Source organism: Ranitomeya imitator, chromosome 2 (assembly GCF_032444005.1).
Source record: "Ranitomeya imitator isolate aRanImi1 chromosome 2, aRanImi1.pri, whole genome shotgun sequence".
Classification (NCBI taxonomy): domain Eukaryota; kingdom Metazoa; phylum Chordata; class Amphibia; order Anura; family Dendrobatidae; genus Ranitomeya; species Ranitomeya imitator.
Genome location: NC_091283.1, coordinates 827618159 through 827641480, shown reverse-complemented (window position 1 = coordinate 827641480; position 23322 = coordinate 827618159). Strand labels below are relative to the sequence as shown.

At 47.4% G+C, this 23322-nt stretch overlaps 1 protein-coding gene across 1 annotated transcript in view; it reads right to left on the bottom strand.

Moving 5' to 3' along the window:
• RRP12 (ribosomal RNA processing 12 homolog) overlaps positions 1–23322 on the bottom strand; it is a 57705-nt gene that overhangs the window by 6237 nt on the left and 28146 nt on the right. Inside the window, exons 18-29 of the mRNA XM_069754043.1 lie at positions 17017–17171; positions 16766–16827; positions 16535–16628; positions 15881–16039; positions 7142–7222; positions 6454–6559; positions 6069–6176; positions 4805–4962; positions 3337–3428; positions 2878–3036; positions 1030–1202; positions 420–524 (exon numbers count right to left, since the gene is read on the bottom strand). Coding sequence (XP_069610144.1) covers positions 420–524; positions 1030–1202; positions 2878–3036; positions 3337–3428; positions 4805–4962; positions 6069–6176; positions 6454–6559; positions 7142–7222; positions 15881–16039; positions 16535–16628; positions 16766–16827; positions 17017–17171 — 1452 coding nt within the window. The remainder of the gene's footprint in view (positions 1–419; positions 525–1029; positions 1203–2877; positions 3037–3336; positions 3429–4804; positions 4963–6068; positions 6177–6453; positions 6560–7141; positions 7223–15880; positions 16040–16534; positions 16629–16765; positions 16828–17016; positions 17172–23322) is intronic.

The following is a 23322-nucleotide window of genomic DNA, read 5'->3' as shown; positions in this document are numbered from 1 at the left end:
CTATATAGTCGGCAAAAAAAGAAGACAGAAGTAGAAATAAACTACTTTAGTAGACGCGTTTCGAAGTACTACAGACTTCATCAGGAAGTTTGCCTTTAGTACATGGAAACACCGACTAAAGAAAAAACGCTATCATCACTTGTCTGGATCTATTGTATTGGAAACCAGCAGGGCAGATCGTCCACAGCCTTTCATAAACACTTATCGCCCTGAGGTAAGTCCCTATTGCGCCATTTTCTCCTAGTTGTCCTTGCATATTTATAATGGCAAAGGTTATGAGGTTAATAGTAGGATCTCTATCCCTCCCTGCGAATCATTATTACTTACTAGCTATGAGTATATTATATAGTCCACTGTCTAGTCTTGAAACGTCTCTTCCCCTCTTATATGTATCCAAATAACACAAGTGCTGCACTTACCTTTAGGCTTCTCCTCTTCAGTGTCGTCTTTGATAATGAGCCGGCCATCTGCAGTCACTTTGAAGTCGTGGCTCTTCTTTGAGCTCTTCAGCCCGGGTTTAGTGGCTGTGATGTGAAAAGAGGAGACAATACATAAATTATTCTGTGCACAGAGCTCAGAAAGGTTAACGCAGTCCAAGACTTTGATAAAGACTGATGATCGATCAGCAATGAATCACTCGGTGTAATTACATGACTACTCAACTTTTTAACTACGGTACATTATATCCATTGGTAAAAAAGGAACCTCTTCCAGACATCTGCCTTAAGTTTATAGGGACACTAAGTAGCTAACTAAGGGTATTAAAAAAAATTATATAATGATTTTATATCGCCATAATGAAGATCCAGGAGGGTAAAAGTAATATGTCATTTATACCGAACCGTGAAAGCTGTAAAGATGAAAGATTGCAGAAGTGATAGATGAGAATATAAAAAATGAAAATCACCGCCCAAAATGACTGCGATAAAAGGGTTAAGATGTGCCGATTGTTCACAAACTTAGTTGGGTATGGTCTCATTTCGCAGGTAGAGAACGCAGCCGACAGGTTATTCCCACTAGATAACGCACCTAGCACTCGCTGAGCAGCGTTCGGATCAAGGAAATTCAACGGCTCGTCTCCTTCTCCTTCCTTCAGCCAGGCCTGGCTCATCTGCCGAACCTGTTTCTTCTGCTGCCTTGTCGGTTTCTCATCCTCTTCTCCTTCCTCATCCTCATCTGTATCTGCCAAGACGTCTTCTATGCTGAAAATAAAAATCACAGAAAAGAAGTTACAGCCTTTTAAGTTTCAGCGTAAAATCAAGAATTTTTGGAAAGCAAATATTTTGAGGTTTTCTTCTGCTCATTACACCTCTGTGATGCCAGAGCGCTGTACCGATCCGCATCGGATCTCTATGGAAACGCCTGCAGTCACCATTATAGGGAAACTAGGAGCTTACATTCACGGGAGTCAGTCATCCCCAAATTCTAACTAAGCCACTTATACAGGTAAATAGGAGACCATACCCTATAAAAATTAGTGGTTTAAAAACGGCTCAATATACCATTATACCTGCTCAATATGCATACTGAGCAGCTTGTCATTTCTTAAAGGACTGCAACTCATTGCCTAAAATCTGCAGCTGCGATCACAATGTTATCTTCGGCTCCTGTCTGGAGCACAAGAGCAGAGGCTGCAGACAGGAGCCATCAATTTGAGCATAAATAGGGTCACTTCTGGTTACTATCGCCAGCTCCTGTCAACGGCTGCCATTCAGTATTGTACTGGAGACAGGAGCCAAAGATTAGAGGTTCCTGTCAACGACCGCCACTTGGTACTTTACTGCAGACAGGAGCCAAAGATTAGAGGCTCCTGTCTACGGCTACCACTAGGTACTGTACTACAGACAGGAGCCAAAGATTAGAGGCTCCTGTCTACGGCTGCCACTCGGTATTGTACTGGAGACAGGAGTCAAAGATTAGAGGCTCCTGTCTACGGCTGCCACTTGGTACTGTACTGCAGACAGGAGCCAAAAATTAGAGGCTCCTGTCTACGGCTGCCACTCGGTATTGTACTGGAGACAGGAGCCAAAGATTAGAAGCTCCTGTCTACGGCTGCTACTTGGTACTGTACTGCAGACAGGAGCCAAAGATTAGAGGTTCCTGTCTACGGCTGCCACTTGGTACTGTACTGCAGACAGGAGCCAAAGATTAGAGGCTCCTGTCTACGGCTGCCACTCGGTATTGTACTGGAGACAGGAGTCAAAGATTAGAAGCTCCTGTCTACGGCTGCTACTTGGTACTGTACTGCAGACAGGAGCCAAAGATTAGAGGTTCCTGTCTACGGCTGCCACTTGGTACTGTACTGCAGACAGGAGCCAAAGATTAGAGGCTCCTGTCTACGGCTGCCACTCGGTATTGTACTGGAGACAGGAGCCAAAGATTAGAAGCTCCTGTCTACGGCTGCTACTTGGTACTGTACTGCAGACAGGAGCCAAAGATTAGAGGTTCCTGTCTACGGCTGCCACTTGGTACTGTACTGCAGACAGGAGCCAAAGATTAGAGGCTCCTGTCTACGGCTGCCACTTGGTACTGTACTGCAGACAGGAGTCAAAGATTAGAGCCATGACAATATCTGAGCACGGCTGCAGAGATAACGCAACGCCTGCTTGTGCACTGTTAGTCAAGGTATGACAGTGCTTAGTATGTGGATTGAGGCTGCTTAACTGTACATTAAGTCTTTGGCCCGGCCAAGGGTACACTGTAGTATTCATGTCGTCACAGATGCTTTATAAACACCAGAAGCGCCCGAGATGATTAGTTTTGTTTCCGGGCATAAGAAGTTTGCAAGACCATTGCTTGGTAGCCATGGGCAACGTAACTGGATGCCAGGTCAGAGTCCTGTGAATATTTCTGCTCATTAATCCTTATATTACTCACTCGTCACCCTTATGCTTTGTAACCCCCTCGTCATCCTCATCACTGTCTGATGCCGCCTGTTTTAGTGCTTTTCGCTTCTTGTTTTTAGCCTCAGCCTTCCGGATGTTGACCAGGACTTTGTGATAATCCACCGGAAGCATGTCCTTCACTAAATCATACCTGAAAGTACAAAAAAATGATCAGAATTGCATAAAAAAAAAAAAAAAATACCCCAAATCCTAACATACCAGAAAACAACCAAACGCGAAATAGAAAGTTGATAGTTTATAAATCTTCTCTCCTGTTCTCAGTCTCGGAGAAAAGCAGAGCTTGACTGATCACATCTGTCCCATTGTTTCAGAAATCGGTGGGGGCTTCAGTATCTGCCCCCCACAATCAAAACTTCTTGAAAATTTTGTACAAGTGCCAGTTACACTAAGCATATTCCTTACCATACACAGCCTCATGCCATCGTCTTACCCAAATTTGCGGATGAACTTTGTGAAGATGTTCTTCAGCTTCACACGGAAATGACGCCGCACGTCCTGGTTTATACTGCCGATGGCTTCCATCTACAGATTTAATTAAAAAAAGAATAATAATTTTGTGAATAAACATTTACTGGAGGGCGACAAGACAGTAAATCATGGCCAAGCACCACTACCATCACAGATATAGTACCAAAGTGGTGATCTATGCAACAGAATGAGAAACCAGTTTATCTCCTTATTGAAACCGTCCGCTAACTCCCAAAACAAAATCTGACTAATTAAACAGGTCTACCTGCTGGTCCTTTTTATTCTCAGGTGGGATTTATTTTATCCCATCTAAATAGAAAGATGATGATTCTCTTTCAAAAGAGCATAAGCATGGGTGGGATTTAGCTTGCTTTGTTTGTTTTTCAGGTGGTGAACAGTGGGTCTTATTTCAGTCAGAAAAATGTAAGCATGGGTGGGGCTTAAACGGCATGGTTCTTATAGCAAAGGTAGGCGTGGCTCATCTGTTAGAAAGATGTAAGCACGGGTGGGGCTTAGCCTAGTTCTTCAGGTGGATAGGGGTGTGGCTTATCTCCGTTAGAATGGTATAAGCATGGGTGGGGCTTAGCATAGTTCTTCAGGTGGATAGGGGTGTGGCTCATCTATTAGAAGGATGAAAGCATGGGTGGGGCTTAGCCTAGTTCTTCAGGTGGATAGGGGTGTGGCTTATCTGTTAAAATGGTATACGCATGGGTGGGGCTTAGTTTGGTTAGCTCTTCAGGTGGATAGGGGTGTGGCTCATGTTAGAAGGATGTAAGCATGGGTGGGGCTTAGCCTAGTTCTTCAGGTGGATAGGGGTGTGGCTCATCTGTTAGAACGGTGTAAGCATGGGTGGGGCTTAGTTTTCCTAGAACTTGTTCCAAATGGAGACAGGTGTAACTTATCACAGTGAAAAGTACTTACACCATCTTGTTTTCACATTTGAAACGTCTCTGGGGTTAAGTAGTGGATGTAGCCGGCTAAGAGGATATGTCTTATTACAAATTTTTAATATGGTTTATCTTTTTATTTTTACTTAGAATGAAAACCACCAATGCTATTTATCTTCACTGAAGATCGCAGCACTGAAGCATGAATAATTGTGAATGTGGCCCTACACTAAAATACAGGCTGTAATTAAAGAGTAGAGTACACGCCTTTATCCTAAAAAACTGATTGTAATGGAGTTGTACATTATTAGAAGAAGAAGAAAAAAATGTTTGGTGTTTTTTTTTTTTTTTTCAGAAAGACTTTCACATCTGTCCTGGAGTTGTAACTTATTCCCATTCAAGTGAGTATAACTGAATTGTATTACCAGATATGGACCATGGACAGGAGTGGCGCTGATTCTGGGTGAACAGCAAACACTTTACCTAGTGTTGGACATCCCCTTTAAAATATCATTCTATGCACTACACTACAATATGACTTACCATCATCTGCAGGTGTCTGGAGAGAACCTTCAGGTCCATGACAAAGATGATGACTTTAATGAAGCCCAGAGCCGCCTTCACGACCTCCCTCGTTTTAGAGCTTAACAAGAGGCAGACGTTCTGCAGCAACTGTTCAATCACCTCCAGCCCCAGGTGATCTGAAAAATGAGGCCAAATTCAGCGACTTATCCACAGGGTTCTCTCTGCCCTCCCTCCTCCATTCTCCCAGTGTTAGAGATTGCAGGAGGGAAGAGAAGGGGGTTGTAGCAGATGTGAAGTGGAGAGGGGGGAAATTATCTACAGTCTCAAGGAGGGCAGAAAGAAACAACTATAGAGGAGGAAGAAAGCACACGAAGAGGAAACAATGTTCTAGTCTGCTTTTTTGTTTTTTATGATGTACACTGTATGGTAAAAAAAAGTTGGATTTGCAGCATACATCATTACGATTGCAGCAATGCTAGTTATACATAACACTATACTTAGCTTTTCTTTTAACCTATTTGGCCATACTAGGGCATGCAATCACTTTACCACTGATATTCTGCACTACAGTGTAAGTGTAAGGCTATGTGCACACGTTCAGGATTTCTTGCAGAAATTTCCTGAGTAAAATCGAACATTTTCTGCAAGAAATCCGCATTCTAACAGACGTAATACTCAATTGTATTACAAGATTTGCAGTGGGAAAACCAAGGGAGCAAGATCCCCCTCCCCCAGTGGGGAAGACCAAGGGAGCAAGATCCCCCTCCCCCAGTGGGGAAGACCAAGGCAGCAAGATCCCCCTCCCCCAGTGGGAAAGACCAAGGCAGCAAGATACCCCTCCCCCAGTGGGGAAGACCAAGGGAGCAAGATCCCCCTCCCCCAGTGGGGAAGACCAAGGCAGCAAGATACCCCTCTCCCAGTGGGGAAGACCAAGGGAGCAAGATACCCCTCTCCCAGTGGGGAAGACCAAGGGAGCAAGATCCCCCTCCCCCAGTGGGGAAGACCAAGGGAGCAAGATCCCCCTCCCCCAGTGGGGAAGACCAAGGGAGCAAGATCCCCCTCCCCCAGTGGGGAGACCAAGGGAGCAAGATCCCCCCCTTACCCTCCCCCCAGTGGGGGTGACCGAAGGAGCCGGATTCCCCCAGTGGGGTCAACAGAGAGCTCTCCCCCTCCATCCAGGATCACTATCAAGCACAGCATCTGAGGGATTAAACAGCCGGGATCGGAGCCACTTCTGAACTCCGCTATTGCAGCAGAATCTCAGCTGTAATAAAACACCTACTTTTGAATTCAAACAGCAGTCTTGTGAGGGTGAGAACTGTGCAGGTAATCATGGTGACTGAACCAGTCAGTCCAGCATAGACAACGGTTAGGTATTGGTCCAGGGCCACTGTAAGAAGAAAGCAAAATGTAGTCAGAATATCAGTAGTCAGTGCCCCATAATAATCTGCCGGCTTAAGCTGCAGCAGACTGACGTTAGAGGAGGATCTTTATGTTACACAATAAACTTTGCATCATGACTTGTCCATTCGAATATCACATCTCCTCCGTTACAATAAGATGCAGAATAAATATTTTTTTGCCGAAACCTACAAACTACTAATGTTCTAGTGATTAGTTTTTGGTCTTCATACATTTAATCATGGCCACATAAGGATATTGCTTACCTGCCGGATCACTGACGAAACGCAGGAAAGCGTGACCTATCTCCGCCAGGAGGGTATAAGCGTTTTTCCTTGCTCCCACAGATGCTTCCTTAGTACAAATCATTACCTTATAATAAAAATATAAAAAACTGCATTAAATCCCCCACAAAAAATATTTATTGCAAATCCCAACGTCTATAATAATGCACCGGTAAGGGCCTTCAATTACTGTTCTGCATAAAGAGAATGTAGGAAAGTACAGCGGATGTATCACTGCATTCATTAAGACATTCACAACCACTAAAAGGAGTTAAGGCATGCTCTTTATGGATCTTTTCCAAGAAAGCAGAAACTCAATGCCCGCCTATAGGCATGCTTCTTATGGATGTTTTCCCACAAATGCAGGAACTTCAATGCCGACGAAAAGCATGCTCTTTATGGATCTTTAAAAAAAAAAAAAAAAAAAAAGCAGGAAACTCAATGCCCGCCTTAAAAACATGCTCTTTATGGATCTTTTACAAAAAGGCAGGAAAACTCAATGCCCACCAATAAAATCCAGTATTTCTATCAAACTGGATACTGCTATAGGACCACAACATGCAATAAAGCAGAAAGTCTTCTGATATGGGCGACCGTGGAAGGTGCCAGATTCAGGACAATGTACAATAAAGCTGATGTGCTCACACATGTAGGCCCCATGACCCCCTACCTCCGGGATAATGGACGTCATGAATTCTTCATGGTCGGCTGTCAGCTGCTTGACAATGTGTATCAGGCACTTCAGACGCGGCTGCAAAACAAGAAGGAAAAAAAAGCAAAAAGATAAAGGTTTGAGTCAAGTTCCCTGCTGGGTGATCTCCATTATTAACTCTTGTTTTCAGTACATAGGACCAGAGCTGAAACAATCAACTCTTGACAGGATTCAGAAATAATTGCAACTTGTTCTTATGTTCTGGTAGTAAACGTTCTCAATTTTTGCATCGCGAGTGACAGCTGTAATAAGCCTCCGGCAAAAAAATGGCTGTCAAGGAGTTGCAGACCGGAGGATAAGAGTCAAATTAAGTCCTGAAGTTTAGAAAGGAAAAACCGAACACCAATGTAGTCATAGAAGTCATGCGAGGATCAGAGAGGTCTGCGATGATCAGAGAGATAAGAAATGCGGCTTAAACAGCCTCAGCCAGCTCACCGACAGACCTGTGAAGCACGGGAATCTCCGTCCTGATCCAGACGTGAAACAGCATGCATGAAGAAAGTAGGTGTAGATTCCAGCTTCTTAAAACTTGAAAGGCTTGATTAGTACATCCAAAATATAAAATATAGCAAGTCCTTACTTATAGGTGGATGCAGACAGAGAATATAGACTACGCGTTTCGATCTAACCGATCTTACTCATGTCTGACACGCGTAGTCGAAACGCGTAGTCTATATTCTCTGTCTGATTCCACCTATAAGTAAGGACTTGCTATATTTTATATTTTGGATGTACTAATAAAGCCTTTCAAGTTTTAAGAAGCTAGAATATACACCTACTTTCTTCATGCATGCTGAGGATCAGAGAGGTCTGCGAGGATCAGAGAGGTCTGCGAGGATCAGAGAGGTCTGCGAGGATCAGAGAGGTCTGCGAGGATCAGAGAGGTCTGCGAGGATCAGAGAGGTCTGCGAGGATCAGAGAGGTCTGCGAGGATCAGAGAGGTCTGCGAGGATCAGAGAGGTCTGCGAGAATCAGAGAGGTCTGCGAGGATCAGAGAGGTCTGCGAGGATCAGAGAGGTCTGCGAGGATCAGAGAGGTCTACAACCTTCTCACCTGCCGCCAACATCCAAACCAGGAGGGACACACGTGGAAGGATAATCAACGGCAGAAAATTAAGCTCCACCGCTGTGGCGCAGCGTGGGATGGCGGGGAAAGTGAATTGTTACGCCCTGATCCCCCGAGCACAAATAGTGATTTAAGAAAATACTGAGTTTTTTCTGCTTTTTGTAGAATATACCTGTATTGCTATCATACATTGTTACAGTTTTCTTTTATGGCAATACTGTTTTTTATTACCTTCAACCGTTCACGACCGATGAAGTATATTTAAGTCATCAGCCGTGTCCCTGCCTTTAACCCCTTCATGACCCAGCCTATTTTGACCTTAAAGACCTTGCCGTTTTTTGCAATTCTGACCAGTGTCCCTTTATGAGGTAATAACTCAGGAACGCTTCAATGGATCCTAGCGGTTCTGAGATAGTTTTTTCGTGACATATTGGGCTTCATGTTAGTGGTAAATTTAGGTCAATAAATTCTGTGTTTATTTGTGATAAAAACGGACATTTGGCGAAAATTTTGAAAATTTCGCAATTTTCACATTTTGAATTTTTATTCTGTTAACCCTGCTGTTCTGTTCGGTCTGGGGAGACCTATTTTGAACTTTGGTATTTTTTGGGGTGTTCAAGATGCGGTTCTGAAACTTGTGGTTGATTGACTTAAATGAGGATGGGTCGGTCGGCCACGGGTTTCAGAGCCGCATCTTGAATGTTTTAAAGAATATTGAAGTTCAAAGTCGGTCATTTTTGACCAACAGAACAGCAGGGTTAAACCAGAGAGTTACGTGACACAAAATAGTTAACAAATAACATTTCCCACACGTCTACTTTACATCAGCACAATTTTGGAAACAAAATTTTTTTTTGCTAGGAAGTTATAAGGGTTAAAATTTGACCAGCGATTTCTCATTTTTACAACGAAATTTACAAAACCATTTTTTTAGGGACCACCTCACATTTGAAGTCAGTTTGAGGGGTCTATATGGCTGAAAATACCCAAAAGTGACACCATTCTAAAAACTGCACCCCTCAAGGTGCACAAAACCACATTCAAGAAGTTTATTAACCCTTCAGGTGCTTCACAGCAGCAGAAGCAACATGGAAGGAAAAAATGAACATTTAACTTTTTAGTCACAAAAATGATTTTTCAGCAACAATTTTTTTATTTTCCCAATGGTAAAAGGAGAAACTGAACCACGAAAGTTGTTGTCCAATTTGTCCTGAGTACGCTGATAACTCATATGTGGGGGTAAACCACTGTTTGGGCGCACGGCAAGGCTTGGAAGGGAAGGAGCGCCATTTGACTTTTTGAATGAAAAATTGGCTGCACTCTTTAGCGGACACCATGTCACGTTTGGAGAGCCCCCGTGTGTCTAAAAATTGGAGCTCCCCCTCAAGTGACCCCATTTTGGAAACTTGACGCCCCAAGGAACTTATCTACATGCATAGTGAGCCCTTTAAACCCCCAGGTGCTTCACAAATTGATCCGTAAAAATGAAAAAGTACTTTTTTTTCACAAAAAAATTCTTTTAGCCTCAATTTTTTCATTTTCACATGGACAACAGGATAAAATGGATCCTAAAATTTGTTGAGCAATTTCTCCCGAGTACGCCGATACCTCATATGTGGGGGTAAACCACTGTTTGGGCACACGGCAGGGCTCGGAAGGGAAGGCGTGCCATTTGACTTTTTGAATGGAAAATTAGCTCCAATTGTTAGCGGACACCATGTCGCGTTTGGAGAGCCCCTGTGTGCCTAAACATTGGAGCTCCCCCACAAGTGACCCCATTTTGGAAACTAGACCCCTCAAGGAACTTATCTAGATGCATACTGAGCACTTTAAACCCCCAGGTGCTTCACAGAAGTTTATAATGCAGAGCCATGAAAATAAAAAATAATTTTTCTTTTCTCAAAAATGATTTTTTAGCCTGGAATTTTCTATTTTACCAATGGTAATAGGAGAAATTGGACCACAAATGTTGTTGTCCAGTTTGTCCTGAGTACGCAGATACCCCATATGTGGGGGTAAACCACTGTTTGGGCGCACGGCAGGGCTCAGAAGGGAAGGCACGCCATTTGGCTTTTTAAATGGAAAATTAGCTCCAGTCATTAGCGGACACCATGTCGCGTTTGGAGAGCCCCTGTGTGCCTAAACATTGGAGATCCCCCACAAATGACCCCATTTTGGAAACTAGACCCCCCAAGGAACTAATATAGATGTGTGGTGAGCACTTTGAACCCTCAAGTGCTTCACAGAAGTTTATAACGCAGAGCCATGAAAATAAAATAAAAAAATTATTTTCTCAAAAATGATCTTTTAGCCCGCAATTTTTTATTTTCCCAAGGGTAACAGGAGAAATTTGACCCCAATATTTGTTGTCCAGTTTCTCCTGAGTACGCTGATACCCCATATGTGGGGGGTAAACCACTGTTTAGGCACATGCTGGGGCTCGGAAGTGAAGTAGTGACGTTTTGAAATGCAGACTTTGATGGAATGCTCTGTGGGCGTCACGTTGTGTTTGCAGAGCCCCTGATGTGGCTAAACAGTAGAAACCCCCCACAAGTGACCCCATTTTGGAAACTAGACCCCGAAAGGAACTTATCTAGATGCATACTGAGCACTTTAAACCCCCAGGTGCTTCACAGAAGTTCATAACACAGAGCAGTGAAAATAATAAATACGTTTTCTTTCCTCAAAAATAATTATTTAGCCCAGAATTTTTTATTTTCCCAAGGGTTACAGGAGAAATTTGACCCAAAAGTTGTTGTCCAGTTTCTCCTGAGTACGCTGATACCCCATGTGTGGGGGTAAACCACTGTTTGGGCACACGTGGGGGCTCAGAAGGGAAGTAGTGACTTTTGAAATGCAGACTTTGTTGGAATGGTCTGCGGGCGTCACGTTGCGTTTGCAGAGCCCCTGGTGTGCCTAAACAGTAGAAACCCCCCACAAGTGACCCCATTTTAGAAACTAGACCCCCCAAGAAACTTATCTAGATATGTGGTGAGCACTTTGAACCCCCAAGTGCTTCACAGACGTTTACAACGCAGAGCCGTGAAAATAAAAAATCATTTTTCTTTCCTCAAAAATGATGTTTTAGCAAGCATTTTTTTATTTTCACAAGGGTAACAGGAGAAATTGGACCCCAGTAATTGTTGCACAGTTTATCCTGAGTATGCTGGTACCCCATATGTGGGGGTAAACCACTGTTTGGGCGCACGTCGGGGCTCGGAAGTGAGGGAGCACCATTTGACTTTATGAATACAAGATTGGCTGGAATCAATGGTGGCGCCATGTTGCGTTTGGAGACCCCTGATGTGCCTAAACAGTGGAAACCCCTCAATTCTAACTCCAACACTAACCCCAACACACCCCTAACCCTAATCCCAACTGTAGCCATAACCCTAATCACAACCCTAACCACAACCCTAATTCCAACCCTAACCCTAACCACAACCCTAATTCCAACCCTAACCCTAAGGCTATGTGCCCACGTTGCGGATTCGTGTGAGATTTTTCAGCATCATTTTTGAAAAATCCGCGGGTAAAGAGCACTGCGTTTTACCTGCGGATTTACCGTGGATTTCCAGTGTTTTTTGTGCGGATTTCACCTGCGGATTCCTATTGAGGAACAGGTGTAAAACTCTGCGGAATCCGCACAAAGAATTGACATGCTGCGGAAAACGCAACGCAGCGTTTCTGCGCTGTATTTTCCGCACCATGGGCACAGCGGATTTGGTTTTCCATAAGTTTACATGGTACTGTAAACCTGATGGAACACTGCTGCGAATCTGCAGCGGCCAATTCGCTGCGGATCCGCAGCCAAATCCGCACCGTGTGCACATAGCCTAATTCTAAAGGTATGTGCACACGCTGCGGAAAATGCTGCGGATCCGCAGCAGTTTCCCATGAGTTTACAGTTCAATGTAAACCTATGGGAAACAAAAATCGCTGTACACATGCTGCGGAAAAACTGCACGGAAACACAGCGGTTTACATTCCGCAGCATGTCACTTCTTTCTGCGGATTCCGCAGCGGTTTTACAACTGCTCCAATAGAAAATCGCAGTTGTAAAACCGCAGTGAAATGCGCAGAAAAAACGCGGTAAATCCGCGATAAATCCACAGCGGTTTAGCACTGCGGATTTATCAAATCCGCAGCGGAAAAATCCGCAGAGGAACAGAATACGTGTGCACATACCGAAACCCTAACCCTACCCCTAACCCTAACCCTAGTTCCTACCCCAACCTTAGTGGGGAAAAAAAAAATATTTTTTTTTATTGTCCCTACCTATGGGGGTGACAAAGGGGGGGGGTCATTTACTATTTTTTTTATTTTGATCACTGAGATCGCTGAGTTATAACCTATCAAAACTCACTTTGGAACGATGGCGGCGCCCAGGAAAGAAGACGGACGGATCCCGGGAGGCTAGGTAAATATAAGGGGCGGGGGGGGGAGAAAGATCAGGGCACGGGGGGGCGTCGGAGCACGGGGGGGTGGATCGGAGCATGGGGGGGTGGATTGGAGCACGGGGTGGGGGATCGCTGTGCAGGGGGGTGGATCGCTGTGCGGGGGGGATGATCGGAGTGCGGGGGGGCTTGATTGGAGCACGGGGGGTGTGATTTGAGCACGGGGGGAGCAGACAGGAGGACGGGGGAGCGGAGCACAGGACGGAGGGGAGCGGACCACAGATCGGAGGGCTGGGGGGGGCGATCGGTGGGTTGGGGTGGGTGCACATAAGTGTTTCCAGCCATGGCCGATGATATTGCAGCATCGGCCATGGCTGGATTGTAATATTTCACCAGTTTTTTAGGTGAAATATTACAAATCGCTCTGATTGGCTGTTGAAAGTGATACTGCCAATCAGAGCGATCGTAGCCACGGGTGGGTGAAGCCACCCCCCCTGTCCCTGCAGATCGGGTGAAATGGGAGTTAACCCTTTCACCCGATCTGCAGGGACGCGATCATTCTGTGACAGCATATGCGTCACAGGTCGGATTGGCACCGACTTTCATGACGCATACGCTGTGTCACAGGTCGGGAAGGGGTTAATGAGGGCTCACACACATCTTTCCCTGCACTTGAAGGCAGATTTAGGAAGCCATTAAGTGCTTTACAGCCGTGGGTGGATCTCAGATCCACCCACGGATGTTAACCAGTTAAATGCCGCTGTCAATCACCCAACAGCGGTACTCAACACATGCAGACAAGAAGCATGTCATTGATTCACCGCCCCCGTCACGTGATTGTGGGGCGCCAATGGGTTGAACATGACACCCGGGAGTCTGCTGAAGACCCTCGCACCTGTAATCACAAACCTTCTGTGAATGAAGGCTTTTGGCCGGCATTCTAAGGAGATCATGGTTTCTGCTATAGATAGAGCTGGAGCCCTGTTATGTATCACCCAGGTGTTCGGATGATAGCAGCTTCAAGTCTTTTAAAGAGACTATTAAATACAGTAAAAAAAAAAAAGTTTTAAAAAATATAAAAATAGTTCAAATGATTTGCCCTATAAAAAAAATACACATTTGGTATCTCACTTCAGAAATGCCTGATCTACCAAAATAAAAAAAAAATTATCTAATTGGTAAACGGTGTAACGAGGAAAAAAAATAAAGACGTCAGAATTACGTTTTTTTGGCTGCCGCAACATTGCAATAAAATGGGATCATAACATTGTCTCTACCCGAAAATGGCATCAGTAAAGAACGCCAGCTCAAGCCACAAAAGATAAGCCCTCACCCATCCCCAGATCAAGGAAAATGAGACCGCTCAGAGTCTCTGAAAATGGCAATAAAAGCTTAATTGCTTATACAAATTTCTGATTTCTTTTTCCAGATTAAAGAAAAAAAAAAAAAAAACCCTGTATGTGTGTGTCATCTGGGTACTCGTACTGACCTGGGGAATCCTAACGGCAGGTCAGTTTTTCCGTATAGTGAACATGAAAATTAGAAAACTCAAAAAATCATTGTGGAATTGCATTTTTTATCAATTTCACCGCATTTGGAATTTTTTCCCCCTGTTTTCCAGTACACTATGATAATATGAATGGTGTCATTCAAAAGTACAATTCGTTCCGCAAAAATCAAGACCACATATGGCTGTAAAAATTAAAAAAAAAAGAAAAAAAAAAAGTTACAGGTCTTGGAATAAGGGTAGGAAAAAACGAACCGAAAAATAGCTTGGGGTGTTCTGCAGCATCAGGAATACAATGGTGGCATGACCTGCTTTAATCAACCACTACGGCAAGTCTTAAGAAGCGCTGTTCTAGATTCAAAGGAGCAAACAATGTACAGATGTAGCAGAGCCAAGTAAAGCTGGACTGTATTGGCCAAATGCCACAGATCTGAATATGTAATCATATGGGTCTTTAATCCTTGTATATGGTAGTGAATGGGTTGTCTCTTGCTTCCTTTTTCAGTGGTGTTTCAGATGACCACTGCAGCCACTGACTGGCTGCAGTGGTCACATTTTGTTCAAGCAAGGAGACCATTTCTTTCAGCTTGGATGGAAACAAGACCACTGCAGATGATCCGTGCTGCAGATCGGCTGCAGCGTTCACGTTATAAATATTCCTTTTTTATGTGCAAGTTGCAGCCTAAGGGCAGCTGCAGATGGCCGTATTATCGGTCCGAATGAGTCTGACAAAACAGTGGATTGCACCCAGACCAATATTCTTCTATGGGGCTGTGCACTTGTCCAAAAAAATAAAAAAATCTGCACGCCAGAGTTTGATCAGATGTTCGGATCGAACTCGGCTATACAAGTCAATGAGTGGGTGGGAAACATCGGACTGCACTGACAAAATGAAGATGGAGAATTTTTTTCCATATTCTCTTAATCTGAGAAAATTGGATCACACGATGCAGACACTGATCCGAGTATTATTTGCATAATCCACCCAATTCTATCGGATGAATGTACAGCCGTCTGCAAAAGCCCGTAATGTGGCAAATTTTGCCTAGCAAGTCTGTTCTAAAGGTACCGTTACACTAAATGACTTACCAACGATCACAACCAGCGATACGACCTGGCCATAATCGTTGGTAAGTCGTTGTGTGGTCGCTGGGGAGCTGTCACACAGACAGCTCTCTCCAGCAACCAACGATCAGGGGAAAGACTTCGGCATCGTTGAAACTGTCTTCAACGATGCCGAAGTCCCCGGGTAACCAGGGTAAACATCGGGTTACTAAGTGCAAAGCCGCGCTTAGAAACCCGATATTTGCCCTGGTTACAAGTGAACACATCGCTGGATCGGCGTCACACACGCCGATCCAGCGATGACAGCGGGTGATTAGCGACCAAAAAAAAGGTCCTGATTATTCCCTAGCGACCAACGATCTCCCAGCAGGGGCCTGATCGTTGGTCGCTGTCACACAACGATTTCGTTAACGATATCGTTGCTACGTCACAAAATGCGTGACATTGCAACGATATCGTTAATGAAATCGTTATGTGTGAAGGTACCTTTACACTCACGTCTCCACCTGCTCACAATGGAACTGACAATCTAATCAATTAAGACTTAACGTATTTGTACGTCGTCTTCCATTCATCTGACTCCTATGTGAGATGTAAGAAAATGTGCCGTATAAGCTTCCTAAGCATCGATGGTGGACTCCATGGCTGCAGTCAGACACTCACCCTTTTGGCCGGGGATGAGGCACTTTTCAGTGATCCCAAAAGACTTTTCTTCAGCTCCTCCAAGTTGTTATTCACGAAGGCTACACACGGAGGCCTCTCCCCTCCACAGATCTCCTCCAGGATACGATAAGCCTTTTTCTGCACACTGTGGTTTTTTTCCTGATGTAATAAAATGAAGATTAGACAGGTTTTTTTCTGCAATCCTAACTTACTTCTAAACATTGAAAACTTTTAGCTGCTCAAGTAAAGTTTACAAAATCGCTGATGGCAAGTAGAGATTATCAAAATGGTGAGGACCTAAACACAAGGGATATATTAAAATAAAGTTGCCAACTTCTCCTTAAACAATTAATAGGCTTTGATTAAAACTAGACAATCTTTTAACCCCTTCTTAAGATATGACGTACGTGCAAGTAACACGTCGTCAGGCGCTGAGCCTGCAAGCGCACACAGCAGGCGACACCTGTGCGATACAGCCGTCATCTGGCTATAATGAAAGTAGAGATTAGAGCTATTTAATCACTGCACTGAAGATGGAGCTGTCATGTTAAATCTCGTGAGCTCTTCAACTTGATGGTGATCTGCTGTGTGCACTTCGCCAAATACATAAACCTAGTGCGATTCCCCCTAAATATATAATAACGTCTCACTGACCTCAAGAAATGGTAAAATGGTCTGATACACCCTGGTCATTGATGGCTCATCGGCATATGGCGCCATTGCGGTAATGAGATCCAGTACATACAGCCTAAAAAAAACAAAAAGGAAAACAAATAGTTCTGAAAAGGAAATATCAGCAACGTTTCAGAGTGGCTGCTCCGGTTCACAAAAATCATTGTATGCCTATAATAAGGGTATAATAGCCTCATAATTCCAATAACTCACTTCTCGTTCTCCTCCTTCTCTGACGCCTTGGCACTGGCTTTTGATAATAAATCGCAGACGAGCTGCAAATGAAGAAAAATAAATTGAAGAAAAAAAGTTTAGGTGGTAAGACCGCTTGTCTGCCACTGCAACATGAGCAAGCAAAAAAAAAAAACAAAAACAAATTCCCTCTGCAACAGTATGGTGGCAGATAGACCAAGAAATGAATGAATGAATGAACAAATGAATGATGAATACTTTTATCTCCTTACCTGCTGGTCCGTTAAGCTCAAATAAGCCCGGATAGTTTCCATCACGGGAAACTTCTGCGTCGCGCCCTCTCCTGGTTCAGGCGCTTTCATGTACACGTTGAACAATATAGGAAGGTAATTCTTGGCTAATCGGCTCACTTCTGCTTTATCAGCCTCTGTGCAAACAGTGAAAATGAATATTAACTCAAGCAGCGGTTTGTTATTCTGTTCCCTTAATCCCAGCGGATTAGTCGCAGGGTGATTAAAGCTTATTCGGTTCTGCTCTACATGACAATATGGATCAGGCAGTGGAGCAGCCAGGAGTAAGATTGTGGTTCTCTTGACAATTCAGAACAAACAGGATGGAAGTAGAACATTTTTTTGGAGAGGTTGGTGATGACGCGCTAGCACTTTAATTTTGCAGATCTGGACAGAAAAACAGGATTTTTGGTTGCTTACCGTAAAATCTGTTTCTTGAAGCCTCCATTGGGGGACACAGGAACCATGGGTGTATGCTGCTGCCACTAGGAGGCTGACACTATGCAAATAAAAAAGTTAACTCCTCCTCTGCAGTGTACACCCCACCGACTGGCATTATACTCTTCAGTTAGTGAGAAAGCAGTAGGAGAAAAGAACAAGGTTGAAAAACCATAACCACAAACTTGAGAACTGTAAACGTGAGAACAGTCATAAAACAGATAACAGAAACATTGGGAGGGAGCTGTGTCCCCCAATGGAGGCTTCAAGAAACAGATTTTACGGTAAGCAACCAAAAATCCTGTTTTCTTTATCGCCTCTCATTGGGGGACACAGGAACCATGGGACGTCCCAAAGCAGTCCCAAGGGCGGGAAAAACAGACTTCCATCAGGTCAGAGGACTCACCACTGCCGCCTGCAAGATCCTTCTGCCTAGGCCGGCGTCCGCCGAAGCGTAGGTATGGACCTTGTAAAATTTGGCGAACGTGTGGATGGAAGACCAAGTTGCCGCTTTGCAAAGCTGTAAGGCGGAAGCCCTGTGGTGCACCGCCCAGGAGGCGCCGACTGCCCGGGTAGAGTGAGCCTTAATCCCAGGAGGGGGCACTCTGTTCTTGACCCGGTAAGCCTCCAAAATTGCCAATCTGATCCAGCGAGCAATAGTCGCTTTAGAAGCCGGTTGGCCTCTGCGCGTGCCATCAGGAATGACGAAAAAGGAATCCGTCTTCCGGAAAGTGGACGTTCTGTCCAGATAGATCCTCACTGCCCTGACGAGGTCCAGCTTGTTCAATGATCGCTCCAGAGGATGAGTCGGAACTGGACAAAAGGAAGGTAGAACGATGTCCTCGTTGAGGTGGAAGGTGGAAACCACCTTAGGAAGAAAGGAAGGTGGGAGCCGGAAGACCACCTTGTCCTGGTGAATGACCAAAAACGGAGGGCGGCAAGACAGGGCCGCCAACTCGGAAACGCGGCGAATAGACGTGATGGCCACAAGAAAGGTCACCTTCCAAGATAGAACTGATAGAGGAATCTCCCTAAGAGGTTCAAAGGGGGAAACCCTCAGAACGTCCAGTACCAGGTTTAAGTCCCATGCCTCCACAGGGGCCCTGTACGGCGGGACAGCATGGGCTACCCCTTGAAAGAAGGTCTTAACTTGTGGCCGAGAGGCCAAGGTCTTCTGAAAGAGGATGGAAAGCGCAGAGACCTGACCCTTCAGGGAGCTAAGCGCCAGGCCCGAATCCAGTCCTGCCTGAAGGAAGGCCAAAAGAGAAGGCAGGGAAAAAACCATAGGCGGAACGCGGTTGGACTCGCACCAACGGAAGTAAGCCTTCCAGGTGCGGTAGTAGATCCTGGAAGACGAAGGCTTCCGAGCCTGAATCATAGTGTGAATCACCCGGTCCGAGAGGCCGGACGCTCTTAAAACCGCGGTCTCAACAGCCACGCCGTTAAACTGAGCGACCGAGAATTCGGGTGGCAGATCGGACCCTGGGACAGCAGATCGGGCCTGTCTGGAAGGCGCCAGGGAGCGTCCGCGAGAAGGTTGACGAGCTCCGCGAACCAAGCTCTCCTGGGCCAATCCGGGGCGATCAGGATGACCGGCACCCCTTCCGCTTTGATTTTCTTCAACAGCTTGGGAAGTAATGGAAGGGGTGGGAACAGGTAGGGCAGCTCGAACTGTGACCAAGGAATGGCCAGAGCATCGACGTCCACTGCGAGAGGATCGCGGGACCTGGAGACGAACTGCGGAACCTTCCTGTTGATTCGAGACGCCGTGAGATCCACATCCGGAGTCCCCCATCGAAGGCAAATCTGATGGAAGACCTCCGGATGCAAGGACCATTCCCCTGCCGCGAGGCCCTCGCGGCTGAGGAAGTCGGCGGCCCAGTTGTCCACGCCGGGGATATGCACCGCGGATATCACCGGAACCGTTGCCTCTGCCCAAAGGAGGATCTTGGATACCTCGGCAAGGGCCAAGGAGCTCCGGGTCCCCCCCTGATGGTTGACATACGCCACAGCCGTGGCGTTGTCCGTCTGGATCCGGACTGGAAGGCCCCTGAGGATCCTTTCCCAGTGGCGGAGGGACAGAAAGATGGCCCGAATCTCGAGGACATTGATTGGCAGAGATGACTCCTGCAACGACCAACGGCCCTGAACCGTCAGGTGGCGAAAAACCGCACCCCAGCCGATCAGGCTGGCGTCCGTTGTCACCACCTGCCAGTGAACTGGAAGGAAGGACCTGCCCTGGGAGATGAGAGGTGACATCAGCCACCAGTTGAGGGACCGCTTGACCCGAGAAGAGAGCCTGATCGGCCGATCCAGGGAGAAGACAGACCTGTCCCACTGAGACAGAATGGCTTGCTGAAGGGGTCGCGAATGAAATTGGGCGAAGGGAATCGCTTCCAAGGTAGCCACCATCCTCCCCAAAACCTTCATGGCCGATCGGAGGGAGGGAGGCCGAGGACCCTGGAGCAAGCGTATGTCCCGACAAAGAGTGGATCTCTTGTCCTTGGGAAGGAAGACTCTGCTCTGACGAGTGTCGAAAAGCATGCCCAGAAAGATGATGCGCTGAGAAGGAATAAGGCAGGACTTCTTCCGGTTGACCAGCCACCCGAAACGGGCTAAGGTGTCGAGAACAATGGACAGGCTTTCGTGGGCCTGAGCAAAGGACGGAGCCTTGATGAGAATGTCGTCGAGGTATGGAAATAGGACCAGGCCTCTGACTCTCAATATTGCCATCAGCGCCGCCATGATCTTCGTGAACACCCTTGGAGCGGTTGCGAGACCGAACGGCAGGGCGACGAATTGAAAGTGTTCCTGTTGTACTGCGAAGCGCAGGAAACGGTGATGTCCGGGAAATACCGGGACATGGAGGTAGGCGTCCTGGATATCTATTGAGCATAGAAATTCCTGGGCCTCCATGGAAGCAATTACTGAACGAAGGGATTCCATCCTGAAGTGTCTCAGGCGAACTCTCCTGTTCAGCAATTTGAGGTCCAGAATGGGGCGAACCTTGCCGTCTTTTTTCGGTACCACAAAAAGGTTCGAGTAGAAACCCGTGAACCGTTCTTTCTCTGGGACGGGAACGATTACCCCGGATTTGAGCAGAGAAGCGATGGCTGCGAAGAAGCCCGGAACTAGAGCGGGATCTCTTGGAGGACGGGATTGGAAGAAACGATCCCTGGGTCGGGAGGCGAACTCTATCTTGTATCCCGAGGATACAACTTCCCTGACCCATGCGTCCTCCACTGCGGAAATCCAGACGTCCCTGAAGAAGAGAAGACGGCCGCCCAACCTGGGAGGTGGGCTGGGGTCTTGCCGAGAGTCATGCCGAGGTGGATCTTCCAGTCCTGGGCCTGGAGGATCTACCCTGGGAATAGCGAGGACGCCAGGACGGAGTGGGCCTAAAGGACACCGCCTTCTTCTCCTGACGTGCCTGTGGCCTCTGTTGCTGCTGGGAAAAGGAGTTTGACGCAGCGAAGCGACGAAAGGGCCGAAAAGAGCGAAACTGCCGTCTAGGAGGAGGGCGACGAGGCTTAGCCTGGGGGAGAAGAGAACTTGTACCCCCGGTGGCGTCCTTAATGATTTGATCCAGCTGGGAACCAAAGAGACGAGAGCCCTGGAAGGGCAGACTAGTGAGGGACTTTTTAGAAGATAAATCCGCCTGCCAGGCCTTGAGCCAAACGGTGCGGCGGATGGCAACGGCATTGCTGGAAGCCTGAGCCGCACAAGACGCGACATCCAGGGAGGCAGAGACCAGGTATTCACCGGCGTGGGAAATCTGGTTGGCAAGCTCCGCTAGTTGCATGGGAGGCGCCCCGTCCAGGATACCTCGACGGAGTTCTTTGGCCCATTTGGAGATGGATTTAGAAACCCAAGTGGAAGCAAAAGCTGGGCATATGGCCGCTGCAGCCGCTTCAAAAGCTGACTTCGCAAAGGATTCTATAGCCCTATCATTAGAGTCCTTCAGAGATGCTCCGCCTGACAGAGGAAGCACCGTGTTGGTGGACAGCCTGGACACAGGTGGATCCACCGAGGGAGAGACCGTCCAATTGGCGGTAACTTCTGGAGAAAAGGGATATAGCACACCCAGGCGTTTTCCCCTCTGAAAACGCCTAGTGGGGTTCTCTCTCTCTCTGGACATGATTTCCTCGAATTCAGGATGAGGAGCAAAAAACTTGGAAGGTGGTTTGGCCCGTCTAAACGAAACCGCCTGATCTGCGGGTTCCGTAGAGGGATCCTTTATGCCACAAGATTGGTTTACTGCCACAATGAGATTCTGGACCATCTCCCTCATGGTGGCGATTTGGTTAGAATCCAGCTCCGAAATATCCTCCGAGGGCGCATCAGAGTGTGCCTCGCCTGACTCAGGGGAGGAGGGTCGAGGAGATGCCGACCGCAGGGGAGGGCCGAGTGGCGAGATGGAGCGCGAAGAGGACTCAGACCGACGTTCCTGTCTGGACCTTTTGTGGCTTATCAAGGAGGGCTCGGGCGGCGGTTCCTGCGACCCGCTGGCCACGGCAGGGGTCTGCAGGGGTAACCGATCCAGCGCGGACACCAGGGTTTGAGATACCCGTGTTAAATCCGCCACCGATTGTGACAGAGAGGCGGCCCAGCCTGGGATGGGGGGGTCAGTCTCGGGCGGAACAGCCGGGGGATCCTGGGCGGTGGGAACAATCGGGTTGCTGCAGGACTGACACAGCGGGGAGGACTGACCTGAGGGAAGTTTGCTGTTACAGGACGAACATGCAAAGTAGGTGACTAGGGCAGAAGATGAAGAAGTCGGAGGACGAGAGCGGCCCCCTTTAGAGTTAGACATTTTGAAGAGGTCCCTGAAGAAAATGCCAGCAGGTTAGGGGACAGTGGGGCAGAGGAGGGTGTCAGTCTGCAGTGCAGAGCTACTCACGGCAGACGAAAAGCCCGGATACCAGGAGCTGCAGGAAGATGCTGTGGATCCCCGGCGCAGATGGCGTGCTGCGTCCCCGGACCGAGCGCTCTGCGAAGTTTCCCGGCGCAGGAGCGTGGCAGAATGAAGGAGACTCGTGCCCTAAGCGTCCAGCAGCGGCGTGGAGGAAGGGGCGGAGCCAGACGAGATGGCGCCGGTGGGAGGAGAATGCGGAGTTTGTCGGGCGGGAGAAAGCCCGCCCGATGATACCGGAAGTGGGCGAGCGCGTCACCGGAAGTAGGCCCCGGGGAAAGCCGGGGCCTAAATTAGAAGCCGGTGACCGCCGAAAAGATGGTAATCGGCGGTGCGGCGCAAAAAACAGTGCGGGCGCCGCCCGGCTGATGCCGGCGCCGGAAGTAGGCCCGGGAAGAGCCGGGGCCTGAATTAGAAGCCAGCGGCCGCTGGATAGGACCGCGGCCGCGCGTCACCTCCCAAGGTACGGCCGCCGGGGAAAACGGTGCGGCTGCCTGAAGGGGGCCGCGCCGCAAAGATTAAAAGGATGCGGCCGCAGGTAAGGCAGTGCGACTGCCTGTGAAAACGCGGCCGCGGTGGAAAACTGCGGGAAGGAATGGGACCTAAGTGTCACCCAGATCGGTGGGTCTCGGAAAAAGGTGCGGCCGCAGGTGGAGAAGTGCGGCCGTAGAAAAATACTCACCTAACTTCCCACGCCGTCGGTACTAACCTTAAGAAGTGGAAGGTATTAGACGTCCGTGTAGTGGTGACGGACGTCCTCGTCTCCTCCGACCGACAGGCTCTGGTGGGCGAGTGGGTGGGGGACGGAGCCAGGACCGGACTTCTGAGCACGCTTCTGTGCCAGGATCTTGGTCCTGCTGTGGGATCTATGAGGATACGGGGTGGCAGTACACGCCGTACTCATAGTCCATAATGTGGGAGTACAGGTGTGACTGTTC